At 39.1% G+C, this 14,506-nt stretch overlaps 1 protein-coding gene across 1 annotated transcript in view; it reads left to right on the forward strand.

The window, feature by feature from the left end:
- Positions 1-10,329: 10,329 nt before the first annotated feature.
- The window catches only part of AFTPH (aftiphilin), a 35,929-nt gene continuing 31,752 nt past the window's right edge, over positions 10,330-14,506 (forward strand). The window contains exon 1 of the mRNA XM_010158869.1: positions 10,330-12,072. Coding sequence (XP_010157171.1) covers positions 10,330-12,072 — 1,743 coding nt within the window. The remainder of the gene's footprint in view (positions 12,073-14,506) is intronic.

Raw genomic sequence — 14,506 nt, forward strand, 5'->3', positions numbered from 1 at the left:
TTGTTTTATTCTCTGAACGTGAACAAGGCTTGGAAAACCAATTAGCCTACTTGAAACATAGAAACCTTACGTCGTATTGCTGGTGCACACAGAAGTTTGTATGCATGCTCGTACAACTAAGTGGTTCCTCTTCCTGAAGTTGGAGCTGTAGCTAGAGGAATGTAACCTGAACTGAGAGAGCCTGGGGGAAGAGGTGAAGTACCTATGGCTGCTGAGGGAATATTTGTTTTGGGTTTGAAACGTTCATTTCATGTTGGTGAAAATAAATAGCATAAATTTGAGGATAAGAGAATTCAAACTTAAAAACACGCATTAGCTGTATAGCAGAGGGACTTCAGGAAAGTTCATGTGGTTGTGATGTTGCCATTCCACATGATGTTTGCATGAAGTACACTTTGTATGACCTTCTAAGGTCATGTGAAATTATGACCTCTTGTTTTCACTTCCTTAATTTGTTTATAAGTAAGCAGTTGAAGGATCTCTGCCTCAGTAGATCAGTTCACGCTGTCTGGTTTTTATTTATTTTATTGTATTTCGCTCAGATCATGGCTTCGCTTAGCAAGGGATTTAATAGTGTATAAAATCTAGCGTTACACACAGTGAATCGTGTTTGTGTTACAAATTTCTGTTGATAAAGGCAGTGTGTGGTTTTACGTTTATACTTAAATTTCTTTACTAACTTACTAAGTTAATTCAAGCATTTTAACGCTGTGATTGTATAAAATAATAATCTGAAGTTTTCGATACTTTGAAAAGACTTGCCTTCCACAGTGGAAATAACAGAGCAGCTTAGGTGGACTTCTGTCAACTCTTTGCCCTTTCTTCTGGAAATATTCATAGAGGTCTTGTTGCAGATAGGTAGTGGTGTCAGTTGGAAACCCAGAGGTAAAGAAATGAGTGCTGGATCTGGTTGGTTTTACTCTACTCTTTCAGATACTCATTATTCTTTGACAAAATGTTCATTCTTTTCTGTGCTGTTCTGCTCTCTGACAACTTAAACTCTGTCTTTGTGAACATTTCAGTGCAATGGCATGCTAACCCTTTCACGGGGATTCAAAATGCCCGTACCTTTTCTGGATAGTCCTCTGAAGAGAAGCATCTAAGATACTACTCATTGCTAGGTTTCAGAAACTTTTGCCCATTATGTGTTTTTTCCTTTGTGCAGCAAACATGCTGTGTGAGCTTCTCCTATGCACACACACAAAAAAAAGGCCTTGAAGTGTGCCTTGTTTAAAACCCGAGCCTCATTTCTTCCATGCTGATGTCTTTAGCAGTTGAATTTTGGGATTGTCACTGCAAGGAATGTTTCTCTGTTGGTACCATTTGCAAGGTGATGCAGTGAGTCTGCTTCTGTAAGGCAAACGATTTGGATTTTTCAAATCCAAGAGTTCTGTTTTGGAAGCATGGGAAGGGCGAATCTTGTCTTTGCGTTTCTACGTTTGAAAGTAGCGACCGGAGGGAGGAAATGTGAAACCTCAAATTCATATGACTATTGAAAAGTGATGGGAAATAGGTTTTATTCCTTGGAGTATTAGGTGTTCTTCCTGCATTGTGTTTTTAATATGAGAGAATGTCTGTAGGTGGGAGAAATGATGAATAATGTAAACGTGTTCTTGCTACGTGCGTTTAACTTGCTTTTAGTCAGGTGGGGTGTGATTTTTTTTTTCCACCCCCCCTCGGCTACTTATTCTCTGCAATAAAATATTTGTTCACTTAAAAAAAAAAAAAAAGAGCAAAGGTTTGCAGTAATGGAAATAAGACCTATGATTGTTCTCACTATGCAACTGTATTTCCTCTGCCAAGCTGTGGGAGAAGCTTTCATGTGCACCTCTGGCCAGTTATAATCTGCTCTGTACTGTGGTCTGTGTGAAACCTGAAGGGTTTATATGTGATGGAGAACATGCTTCTCTCTAAATAAGTCTCTGAGAACAGTTGGCCATAGGTAATCTAGTTCTAACACTTTCTAATCCAGCATCTTTTCATCTTAATTTAGAACAGGTTCCCAGCTAACATGTTTCAGGCCAACAGCCACAATAAATTTTTACACTGAGTTGAATGCTATTTTAAAAGGAATTTAAGAAATGGTAAGAATGAAAACATCCCTGTTTTGTGTTACTGACAGCATCTGTCTTTACACATTCTGTGGGTATGTGCTCTATGTTGGACACAGATAGTGTGTTCCCACAAAGCCAGACTTTAAACCTGACTGACTTCCCCAGCCAGATGTGTCTGCCTGTGTGAATTAAAAATCTGCTTGCTCTTAGCAGTTTCCCCACTGTTTGCAGGTTTAGGCACAGCCAGTGTCTTTATCTGCAGCCGTTGACATGTCAGTGGATTTTTAGTTGAAACATTACATTTTGTTTGCTTGGAGTAACTTTATAAAAACAACCTGGTCTTTTGGTTTTGGGGAAGCGATGCTATTCTTGGTTAAAAAATGTTTCACGGACTAACAACTTTCAGATTAGTATTTTTCGAAAGTTCCTCTGATTCTACAGCTAAGCCTAAATGAAATGGGGAGAAACAACTGTTAAACTAAGTTTGATTGCTTCTTTATATAATCTAATGAGTAAGATTTAAAGGAAGGCATCTGTATCCCAGATCTCACACTTGTGCCCCCAACTTAGTTGTCTTGTATTGTCAGTGACAAGAGGAAGAGTGGCACTGTCAGAGAGGTTTGAACCTTGTTTAGGGTGAATATTCGGAGTTTGCCTGGTGTTCACTACTGCCCTGGAGAGGGCAGGAGGACAGGAAGAATGAGCTACCTAAGGTAAGTGCCTGAATCCTGGTGGCAGTACCCTGACTCTTGTTGCTTTAAGGTTCATTTTACACACAGCACTTTCTAATAGGAGGTGTCTGGCATATTCGGTGTTTGTTGAAACCGCAGTAATGTACGGTGGTATTGATTAATTCCAAATGTTGGGTAATGAGAAATAGGGCTTAGATATATTTGCCTTATTGGAACTGGAGAACATTGTTTTCCTCAACTCTTATATGTCCAAGAAAAAAAAAAGAAAGGTCCTCTGAAACTCCTGCTTTGGATAATGGGCATTCTGGCTGTAACAGCATTAGATTTTAAATTGAAAACATTGATTTCTGGGAGGCTTTATGAAGTAAACATTTTCTTGTTGTGTTTCGTTTGGTGGTAACTTATTCCAAAAATAAAATAAGGCTTATTAAATTAATGTAAGAACATACTGACTTCAGCCTGGACAGTCACTCTCTCTCTAGAGTGTATTTGGGTTGTAGAAATTCTGTTTTAACAGACAGGCTCTCCTCGTTTAAAACTGCCCTTCTAGAAATAAGTCATTGGATGCAGAAAGGCTGCAAATGGATTTCCCATTGTTCATAAGCCAATGAAAAGGCAAAGTTCTCATAGAAGAGGACAGCTTTTCCTACTAGGAGCCAACATGTTGCTCTGATGAGAAGTCTAAATCTGGCCCTTACAGCGGTATTTTTGGTATCTGCCTGAGGGATTCCCTTGCAGTAGAAGAGTTAAATGTTCTCGGAAAGATCAGGTGCTAGCAGTTAATGACTTGAACCCACCTCCTTGCCATTCCTAGGCTTTTGCCGTCGGGCCTTTCAGTAACATTGTCATTTTTGTCACGGAGATCTTGATCATGCCATTTCTGATTATTTTGGGGTTTTTATGCTTTAACCGATGGGTTGCTTAACTCAGCTTTGCTTTCAGAATCATCTGCAGCTGAGAGGTTACCCACTGCTTTGCTGTGTTCATCTGAAGTTAAAGGGAACATTGTGCTTTACGAGGAGTTTCTTCTTTGGAATTTACGTGTCTCAAGTATTCCTTTAGAGATACTCTTTGTGGCCTCCCAGTTTTATAGGTCTTATGTAGGAGCCAAATGTGGTATTTCAAGTTTTGCCTTTGAAGATATGCAGAGAAGGAACTATTTATACCTGTTCTTCTTGTGTATTGTACTGGCATTGTTCTCTTTGCTGCCATGTCTTTGTTAGATTGTTCCTATTATGCTACAAAAAGGTAATGAACAAGGATGTGATCCGGGTATGAGGAAAGCAGATATTTTTCCCTATTTACTGCAAGCAAATAAGACGACACCCTGGTTTGATAGTAGATGTTTTAGAAATATGGTTAGTGGCTTGAGATACAAGTATGCATTTTGCCTTTACAAAACCTTGCCCTCTCGAAACTTATGTCAACTACTACTTTCATGTTTTCCAGTATTACTGATTTCTGTTTTCTCTCTTCTGAGTGTTTCAAATTAACCTGGGCTATATTCTTAAATGCTTGTGACCTTAGAAAGAGGTTTAAACAAGGAGCTGCAGTATGAATCTGACCAAATAACCTGGCAATATGTTATTTTTATTTAAAGTAAAATGTCAATATATGCTTTAAGTGTATTGGTGAATTACGTTTATAGTATGACTTTAACAGTGGTCTTATGATACTGAAATTTGTTTGAAATTCCTTCATAATGAATATCAAAGTGTGAATATAAAGAAACACATGGAAGGAAAAAAGGTAACTATTGTTTTCAGCTGGGTATTTTTGTTTTGCTTTTGCTTTGAAAACAGTTTGCAGAGAACAGCATCTGAAAGAACAGTGTTTAAGGTTTTTTTCTGGAAAATGTAGGGCAAATGCATGTCATGAGGAATTGATGGAAATCTGTCATCAGCCTAGTACTATAAACTATTGTGATTCAGAAAAACTTGCTGACCTTGGTCAACATAAATCTGATCGTGGTTATAATGGTCCAGTTTAAACATGAACACTTAAACTTTTTCAGATCCTTCACTTCAAGGTGTAAAGTCTTCTACCAGAAACCTGGGTTGTTTCATGTTACAGATAATGGAAATAGCCACTCCATTATGTGCAAGTGAAAACTGTTTAATTTCCCACAAAGCAGATTCCTCACTTCATAGTGTGCTGAAAGGTGTTTTCCTTTTATTAAAATTTGCATGTTTCAGGAATGTTTAAACGAACAGATAAGTGCAAAAGTGCAAGTTAACTTCATAGCTGACTCGTAAATTTAGGAGTCAATTCCCTCAAAAATATTGGGAAGATAAATAATTTGCATATTGGTCATAGATTTTTTCAAATTTTACTTTGAGTTAAATCAAGTTTTGGGTTAATCAGTTGAAATACCAGCTTTATAAAATTATGTAGCCTGATGTCTTGACCAAGAATATGTCGGAGTTGGGTATAAAGTACTACAAAAGATGAAGCCACGGTTCCAGCTCTTAGCCCCTGTTTGACATGCCAGACAAAGTAGGGATTAACTAAGTGAGTTAATGAATAAAGTTGTTCTGTCAGACCTGTGGGTTTTCACCATGTTAATGTTCCAGTGGGCGATAACGAATGTGGTTAGATAGTTGATGGTTGGCAGGTGGAACAATTTTGAAAGTCAAGAAAGGGAATTATGATGAAATTATTTCTGAAGAAAACTCCATGAAGTCTAAAAATTCTAGTGCTGTTTTCTGTATTTCAAGGAAAATTTGGATTATGCCCTACTTCAAAAAAAAAAAAAAATCTCTAATTAGCCTATCAAGGAGATGGAGAGTACGAGTATGACTCTTACTTCTGTTTCACTTTCAGTTTGATTTTCTTTTGAGTTATGTACACAACAGTTCAATTGTGTTAACATAACAACCTTACACTCATGTAATACAGATTCATACATTTTGGAGATTTTTTAATTTTGGATTTTAAAATGCAGCTGTAATACCATCGGAAATAGCTGACGATGTAAAAACAGTGTAGGCACAAGTCCATACAGTTGATTATGCAGTTGGTTCTTACAGGTTAAACTGATTAAACATCTAGTAGACTATCAAACCTATGATCAGATTTTTAAATGCCCAATTATTGTTGCTCTCAGATCCTGGTTTGGCAACTGTTACTGAAGCATATTTGGAGCAGAGCATTGTGTTACTGGACTGCTGCTGTGTAAATGATCCCTGTGACGTTTTAAAAGTTTCAGGTTCTTTATGGCAGAAATTGCAGGAGAGAAATTTTTAAATGGTCAGAGATCTTGCTACACATTTGATTGGGCTTTGGCAGTCTGCTTCACCCTCCATGCACCCTCTTCACACTCTCTTGGTGCTGCGACTGTCCCTTCTATTCTTGTTCCTTGCTTCCCTTTATTCATGTTAACTGGAAAAAGAGTCTTGTACCTGAATTCCCGTTGACTGTGATGCCTGCTGCTCTCACGTTATTCAGTTTTTCTGAATGCTGCATGTTGGGTATTTTTTTAGATCATCCTTGCCCCTAAGCATTTTCTCAACTCCTATGATTTATTTTTAGCTGAGGTTAAGATGATAATACAGTAAATGCCCAAGAAAAAATGTGGGTAGATTTGTTATGATGGATAATATATGTCCAGTGCATGAGACCATCTGATGCGTTTCTTGCATGAGATCTTCTGTCAGGTGATGGAGCAGTTACTAGTACAGAGCTGAATGTGGTATTTCAAATAACTCAAGTGAGTAGAAGCCTATAAATTTGAGAAGATTTAAAAATAAAACAGCATGCATGCTTTTATGAAACATACAGTGAGATTTCTTTTTCATGGGGGCAAGTTCAGAAGGTTTTTTCAAGGCTTCGGATTCATAATGTTAGGATATGTCTTTGAGATACAGTAACCAAAAAAAATCAACTTTTTGGTTAGGCTTTATTGTTTAGTCTAAGTCGTGATAACTGCAGTTCTGTTAGTTAGTTTAAATAATATTGGCTTATATAATGCATAAATTAGGAGGCTCATCAGTGTTCTCCATCTATTTCTTTTCCATTGGCAGCACTTCTTAGCCAAGTGAAAGAGTTGCAGCTGATCAAAGTACTTTCCAAGATTTTAGAAAACTTCAGGCTGTAGGAGTACAATGTGGATTTATTACTGAACCAGCAAAACTATACTTTACAGCCCTGTACATAGGGAATGACATTAAGTTCATGTATTTGCCACTTGGAACGAATTTGAAGTTGCTTCTGTCTTCAGTTTTTTCCTCCCCTTCTCATGACCTCTCATCAATAAAACAAAGTTTCTGGAAGAGGGAAATTTGGTTTACCTAGATTTAGTCTCCTTTTTACTTGAGTATAATTGCTTTCATGGCTCGATTAATCTAAAACTTCAAAAGAAGAAAAACCTGATCCCTATCCATTTGGAGTTATTTTATATATGGTATGATATTTTTGTGTTAAACTTGATCTTTATGACTTACACTACATGGAAAGCTTCAAGGTTGGATCTTGTGGGCTCCAGATATCTTGGTTTCAAACTCAAATGTGTTAACATAAATTAAAGCTAGGAAGCTAACTTGTGTGCTGACAACAGCTTTTGACTTTACGCGTGTAATGCTTTGTAGACTACCTGTTTGAGAGCAATTGAAATACTTAGCGGTTTTATTTGGGTTTCTGCTTCAAATGTCTATGGATTTAGTTATATGGCTTTTTCTTTCCAGTTGTAAATTTTCTTCTTTCTAAATGGCTTGAGATTGTGTTTTAGAGGGCTTGTACATCTCTGCCTAATAAAGAATAAAACATCTAATCTCATTATAAAATTACTATTGCTGTGGTTTTAATCACAGTATTTGGTCTTGGTCAAAGAGCTGCTTATCCCACCCTCCAGTATTCTTCCCCAAAATCCATTCAGGGGTGGTTTTTTGTAGGGCTCTTGTTTTCACCTTCCTTGTTTTCAGCCATTTCATTGTTTCTGTTCAAGCTTCTTTTTCTTCTGAGATGATGAAAGTTTATATCCAGTCAGTACTGTCCTTGAAATAGTGTTCAGGGGTTTTTATGTGTTTCAAGAACTAACTAGTCTTGCATTTACAGTCTCTCCAGTTTTTGTCACATGGGATAAGATGCTAAATACTCTCTGTCAGCTGAATTTTCCGAATAGGCGTACCAGCTTGTTAAATTTCAGGAGGTTTAATAGTTTTGCTGTTGTCTACTGAGGTTCATCTGGAGACTTGTGAACTCAGATTTAGTTACAAGGGACGATTTGTTATAACCAAATAAACCCACTTCTTTTTTTTTTTTTATTAAAACAAACAAAAAACCCACCAAGAAATCCTTTCTCTTTTCCAGGAAATAGAGGTGGGGGAGCAAGTCCCTTCCTGAGTCATGCAGTCTTCTCTGTCCTTTCTCCTAAATGCCAGTGTACTGCTAAAGAGCTATTGATTGATGACCCTAGGAGTTAAGAATTCCAGACACAAATGCCATTCACTATTTAACCAACTTCCCTATAGCTTTAAATAGTCTTATCCCCAAGATAAGGCACCTTGAGATGAGCACAGCTAATATGCACCAATGTGTACCTAACAGGTCTTTTTTCTATCAGAGAACAAAACCAGCCCTTCCACTTACCAGGGTGTATCTCTGTATATAGCCTATGGATCATCTTCTGCAGTAAAACATTCAGAAAGCAATTGTAGTCTGGGTACGCTGGGTGTTGCATCTTCGTGTTGATGCTTGACTGCAGCAGATCCTGGAAATCTTATATATAGAGAAGGAATGGCTGCTCTGATAGTTACAAAGAAGAAATGCTATTTATCGTATTTAGTGGATTGAAAACCCAGAAGCTTGGACACTAAACAGGTTGGCGTAATCTCTGTGTGAACACGGTGTCACGCTCTTGGACAGGATCTTTGCGTTCATGTATGACATTAAGCACCAATTGCTAGACCTTGTTTTAAAAGGGAGAGTGCTCTTGAGAGATGAGGCCTCTGAGATAAGAGAGTGAAGCTCTTCTCAAATACCTTGTTAAGCAGCTGGTGCTGAGTAAGCCTACGTGGGAGATTGTTGACAACTTACTCTTTATTCTAAACAAAATTCCTTTGCAGTCTTCTTCAGTTTGCATGTGATGTTATTTCATCTGATAAGCATGGTGTTCTTTTATAACTGCACAGCACGCTTCAAAAAAAACCCCACGTAGGTATGTCAGTCACCTTAAAGATGCCAGACTTTCCTGGCCAATACCAAGAGTTGTTTGGCTCAAGTGCTGTGGTATGTTATGGTATAGAGCTTCGTTTGTTGTTGTTACACCCTTTGTGTGCCACTGTTTCCATGCCTCTATCAAATCACTTCTTAAAGATGTTGGCGTTGAGGATCATGTTTTAGCTTTGTTTCAGAACTAGTATTGTGAAGTCTGCACCCTCTCTGGAGGTTAGAAATTCAAATATTTGCTAATACATATAGGTTGCTTCCACTCATTGTGTAGATAATATTTAAGTTGTTACATTTTACTCATAACAAGTGTCATTTGAAATGGAAGGATCCTTTAAGTTCATACCTCTAAGGTATGAACTAGTCAAGTGATGTGTACAGTTGTGAATCTATAAATAGTAGTAGTTATTATTTCATCGATTACAAACCAACATTGAAAAGAAATCAAGAAAGAAAACTTTCCATCCATAGCTTGCTTGTTACTGTGATGCAGTAACACATCTTACAGCGTTGAGTCCTTCATCTGTTTCTGTCTAGGCCATGAGGATACTTTTCTTCTTTCTTTCTCCCTCCCAGGGATTTGCATTTAAATATTTTATGGATATTCTTGCTCTGTTCTGCTTTCGAGAACAAGCTTTGCTGAAGAAGTTTGTGTTGCTCTAGGCTTTGCTGGTGCTCCTAATGGCATTTCCCAACCGACAGAAGCAGGCTGGTGGCCCCAGCTGTGGAGGCATCGTGTTGGCTTGCAGTTAGGAAATCCAGAGAACCGGGAGACCTAACAGGAACCCATGAGTTGGTAGAAAGAAATTTAAATAGTAGGGCAGTGGATAACAGCTAGCGATCGTAACAGCAGTTCCTTCCTCCACTCCTTCACAGTTTCAGAGCTTACAGAAACATCCTTCTAAGTATTTGGCAGCTATTGCTGAAGGTGCCTTGCATACATGACTGTTGTGGCATAGTCTGTCAAATGGCTTGCTTTCTGTCAGTCAGCTGAGCACACAAATGAGCGTGGCAGAAGGTGGACCAGGGTCACTGGCTAATTTAAGAATGCTGGTAGAGAACTGGTGGGTTAAAACTGAGTTTAGTTGTGTCAGTGTGTTGCGCAACAGCTCCAGACCAATATTTTGTGTTCTGGCATTTCAGCACTGTCTGCTGAGAATATGATCATGTAGTAGTTTACAAGAGACTTGAACTGTTCCCAGTAGATGCTCTGTGACTTCTAAACCAAAAGAATTGGTTAGAAAATGGGTTTGGGGAATGTTTCTTTCTCATGTCTAATATGGACGTTGACCACTTTTAAAATAAAATGTGAAATGGTAAAACTAAAAAACATGAGATGACAAGAGCTGGCCGAATTCTAATACACTTCTTTTTGTCCCTATTATAGAAATACATTAACGTGGAAGTGGAACTAAACAATGGAACCAGATATTATTCGAATGTACTCCTCATCCCCTCCACCACTAGACAATGGAGCTGATGATGATGAAGATGAATTTGGAGAATTTGGAGGATTTTCTGGTGTAAGCACTGCTGGTGTAGCTTTTGCCGATTTTGATACACCAGACTACGGTCATCCAAAGGAAGAGTTTATACCCACAAATCATTTCATCCCACTTCACGATTATTCTGACAGTGTAGCTAGCATTGCAACTTTCACGTCTGTTAAAAATGTTAAAGACTGCGTTGCAGAGCTTCCTACTCTTAATAAGGAACTCTCTGATATGCCAGCTACTAGTACCAGCAAAGAAAAATCTAAGTTTAGAACTTCAGGTACTGCTTTAGAAGATGTAAACAGAAGAGGGGAACAGAGAGACAACACTGGGAAACCAGAGGGTTTTTCTTCTTGTGTTAGAACTGATACAGTAGTTGAGAGCCAGGATGAGCAAATAGATGTTTGTAATGGTGAGAAACTTCCATGTCTAGAGATTCTAACAAATGGATTTGCAGCATCGGACCCTGTAAATCCTCAGGGAACGGAAGATCTAGACAGTGTTGGTGACTCAGAGGGACTGAAAACTGTCAGTGCACTTAGTACTGAGCAAAATTTGAACTCAATGCCTAGCTCAGGTGGAGACTTTGCAAATTTTGCTACATTCTCAAACATAAAAACAATCCATTTAGAGGGAACAGGACCTACAATATACAGTGTTCTTAATGAAAGAGACTCGCTGAGCATTCAGGAGAACAACAGAATAAACAGAGTAACTCATATTGAAGAAGAAGTTTGCATTTCGGAACTTAGTTGTGAACAGGGTCCCTTAGCACTGGAAGAAAATGAATTTGCAATTTCTAGTACTACTCAAACAACTGGAAGTTCAATATGCACTACTGAAAATGGGGAACACAGTGGGAGGAGAAGCCAATGTGGCATGGAGAATGGCAAAGACTTTACTAGGCCTGATGATTCTTCAGGAACAGAGGACGTCAAGGTTGATAAGATCCAAAGCCTAAGCTGTGAACTTGCAGGAGAAAAATTGGGTGACTCAGAAGATCTTAAGAATGGTGGAAGTAGTACTGAAGTTGTAAGTTGCAGTGATACGCATGATGATGATTTTGGTGATTTTGGTTCAGTCAGCAGTGCATCTCCCACCTTCATTAATGCTCAAGAAGCGATAAATGCTCTAGACTTAGAAGGAACTTCCCATCAGCCCGTGCATATTAGTGAGCCTAGTGATGAATTTGGTGAATTCAGGGATACAAGTACTGTTTCTCAGCAGCCAGCGGAGTTGGATCGAGCTGAACTAAGTCAGACTGCTGACATTTTAGAGTGTGATACTACCAATAAAACTTTTGGCTCAGACTTCCAGCATACTACTGAGGTAGAAAATGGTGGTGATAGTGAATTTGGAGACTTTGATTCAGTGGTAAAACTTCAAGATGAGAGTGCTGCTTTTCAGGACACTGATGACTTTGCAGACTTCAGTTCAGCAGAATGGAATGCTTTTGAAGAAGAACAAAAAGACAGCTCTTCTTGGGCTGCCTTTGGAGATGAGCAAGCTGGTGAATCTCATCACAGAAAAGAGACATGGCAGTCACATAGGACAGATGCTTCTACCGGGATTGATGGTCCAGTATTACACAAGACTGGTAGTTTTGCTTTAGCATCTTTCCAAGGAACTACCAGTAAGCAATCTCAAGAACCAGCGCCTTCAGTTCAGGTAAGGCATTCTTGATTTTGTTTGGTCTTATGCATACAGCTCTTCCGGGTTCCTGCCTCTGCATACAACAAATGATTGAACAGTCCTTGTTTGTCTTGTGGGAGAGATTTAATTTGGTGGGTGAGATGGGCTGCTATGAAGTAGTATGCTGTGTTTGCATCTTGTGTCTTTTGCACTGTTAACCAACTCAGTTTTCTTCAGGATGTATGCTGGGACTTGTATGCATTTCTTTTGATGATTATAAGTGGTCCTTTACATAAACTGATCAAAGGAATAAATCATCGTAAACATTTGAGAGCCTGTGATAGTTCTTACTCTGCTTCATAGTTTACCGCCTTGGGGGGCGTGCACTCCGATGTTGCCTTTTTGTAAAATTGTGGTGTGACTGGAAACAGACGACTAGGTCCCAAAATTTTTCATCACCATTCTCCATCCTGTTTTCAAAATCTCATTTAAAACAATGACTCGATTTGCAAATAGCTGCACTTATTTGCTTAGATTAGAGAACTTGATAAAATAATGACTTACGGAGTTCTGATACTGGTATTACAACTCCTGGGAGGTTAACCATTTATAACACTTCATTGTGAATAGGTTTGATATTAATTGTGGGAAGCACCATGTTACAGCAGGTTAAGGGACGTGATTTTTTCATTCTTCTCTGCTCTCCTGAGACCCCACCTGCAGTACTGTGTCCAGCTCTGGGGCCACCAAGATACGAAGGATATTGACCAGTTGCAGCAAGTCCAGGGAAGGCCACAAAGATGCTCAGAGGGCGGGAGCCCCTCTGCTATGGGGACAGGCTGAGAGAGTTGGACTTGTTCAGCCTGGAGAAGAGAAGGCTCCGGGGAGACATTATAGCCCCTTCCAGTGCCTGAAGGGGCTACAAGGAAGCTGGGGGGGACTTTTTACAAGGGCTTGTAGTGACAGGACAAGGGGTAATGGGGTTAAATTGAAAGTGGGGAGGGTTAGATTGGATATCAGGAAGAAGTTCTTCCCGGAGAGGGTGGTGAGGCACTGGCACAGGTTGCCCAGAGAAGCTGTGGATGCCCCATCCCTGGAAGTGTTCAAGGCCAGGCTGGATGAGGCTTTGAGCAACCTGGTCTAGTGGAAGGTGTCCCTCCCTGCCCATGGCAGGGGGGTTGGAACTGGATGGTCTTTAAGGCCCCTTCTGACCTAAACCATTCTATGATAGCAACATCGCAAATATAGGACTGGTGATTTCTTAATGCTGCTGCTATTTCTAATTAGGAGTTTGGGGAAGAGCGAAGTAGAATAGGTTTATTTCCTACCCCCTAAGTTTTCTGCCTCAGTTGCTAAGTAAGTATAAATTCCTAATTAATTAAATACTAAGTATTTAATAGTGCTTTTACAAAATTCAGAACAAGAATTTGAGTTTAAAAGTCTCTTCCGTGTTTCTTTTTAATCATGTCATCCCATGTAAGTAGTTTAGAATATGCTCTCTCGAAGCCTGCAGCAACAGCAGCAATAAAGGGTGTTAGTGGTAATGTCTGTCTGAAAGGTTTGGATCTTGTCTGGCAATAAAAGGAAATTAGGTAAGTCCTTCCTTCCAGGACCTTGCGTAGGCTTGGTGATAGCCCTGCCTCTTTGTTTCCTATCAGTGACATGTGAAATAAATTTTTAGAAGGTTGTGCCAGCTGGAGCTTTGCAGGAAATGGAATGGAGTTTTGTGGGCTTAGCACTGATTTCTTGTCAGATGAAAAGGTGTGAGCCCCATCTTGTGACGCCTTCTCCTTGCTGTTTTGTGCAATGACTAACACACCAAATTTCCAAGTGGCTTCCTGAGCCAAAAAAAGGCTTGCAAATGGACATGGAGGTAGATTTTTTTGCCTATTCAAAACCTTGCTCAACATCAACTGAATGTGTGGGTCCATTTCTCAAGTGAAAAGCACAGATCTATTGTTACCTATTCTGTTGGTCATTCACCCATTAAATGGGAGAGTACTAAGGTCATTAGTGCAATTAATCTAAATAGCTCCTGTTGCTGCTTGAAAGACTGTCCAGAATCTTACCAGGAAGTGGGATGAGGAGATGATTATAGTAAATCATCCATTTTTCTAGTTAATCGTACTATTAAGGGATAGTCTGAAGGTTTCAGACATTTACATTTACTTAGAATTTTCCATAATTTTATGATGGAGTTTCAATAGAAAACACTTGTGAATGTAGATGTTTATGAAAGCAGAACCTTCAGAGGTTCTGTGTTCTCCCCTCCCCCGCCAAGTCTGCCTTAACAAAAGATAAAAGCCAAGTTACAATTTAATTTCTTTGGTGATCTGTCATGAAGTCCTACAGTAGTTTGAATAGGTAGAAAAGCAAGTTTGAAGGCTTAAATATATTTTTCATTCCTTCTCTTTATACTAGAGCCAGTTCTGACTTGTTTGGATATAAAGTGATGTTCTGCCTCCTCTGC

The sequence above is a fragment of the Eurypyga helias genome, unplaced genomic scaffold, assembly GCF_000690775.1.
Source record: "Eurypyga helias isolate BGI_N326 unplaced genomic scaffold, ASM69077v1 scaffold22160, whole genome shotgun sequence".
Classification (NCBI taxonomy): Eukaryota; Metazoa; Chordata; class Aves; order Eurypygiformes; family Eurypygidae; genus Eurypyga; species Eurypyga helias.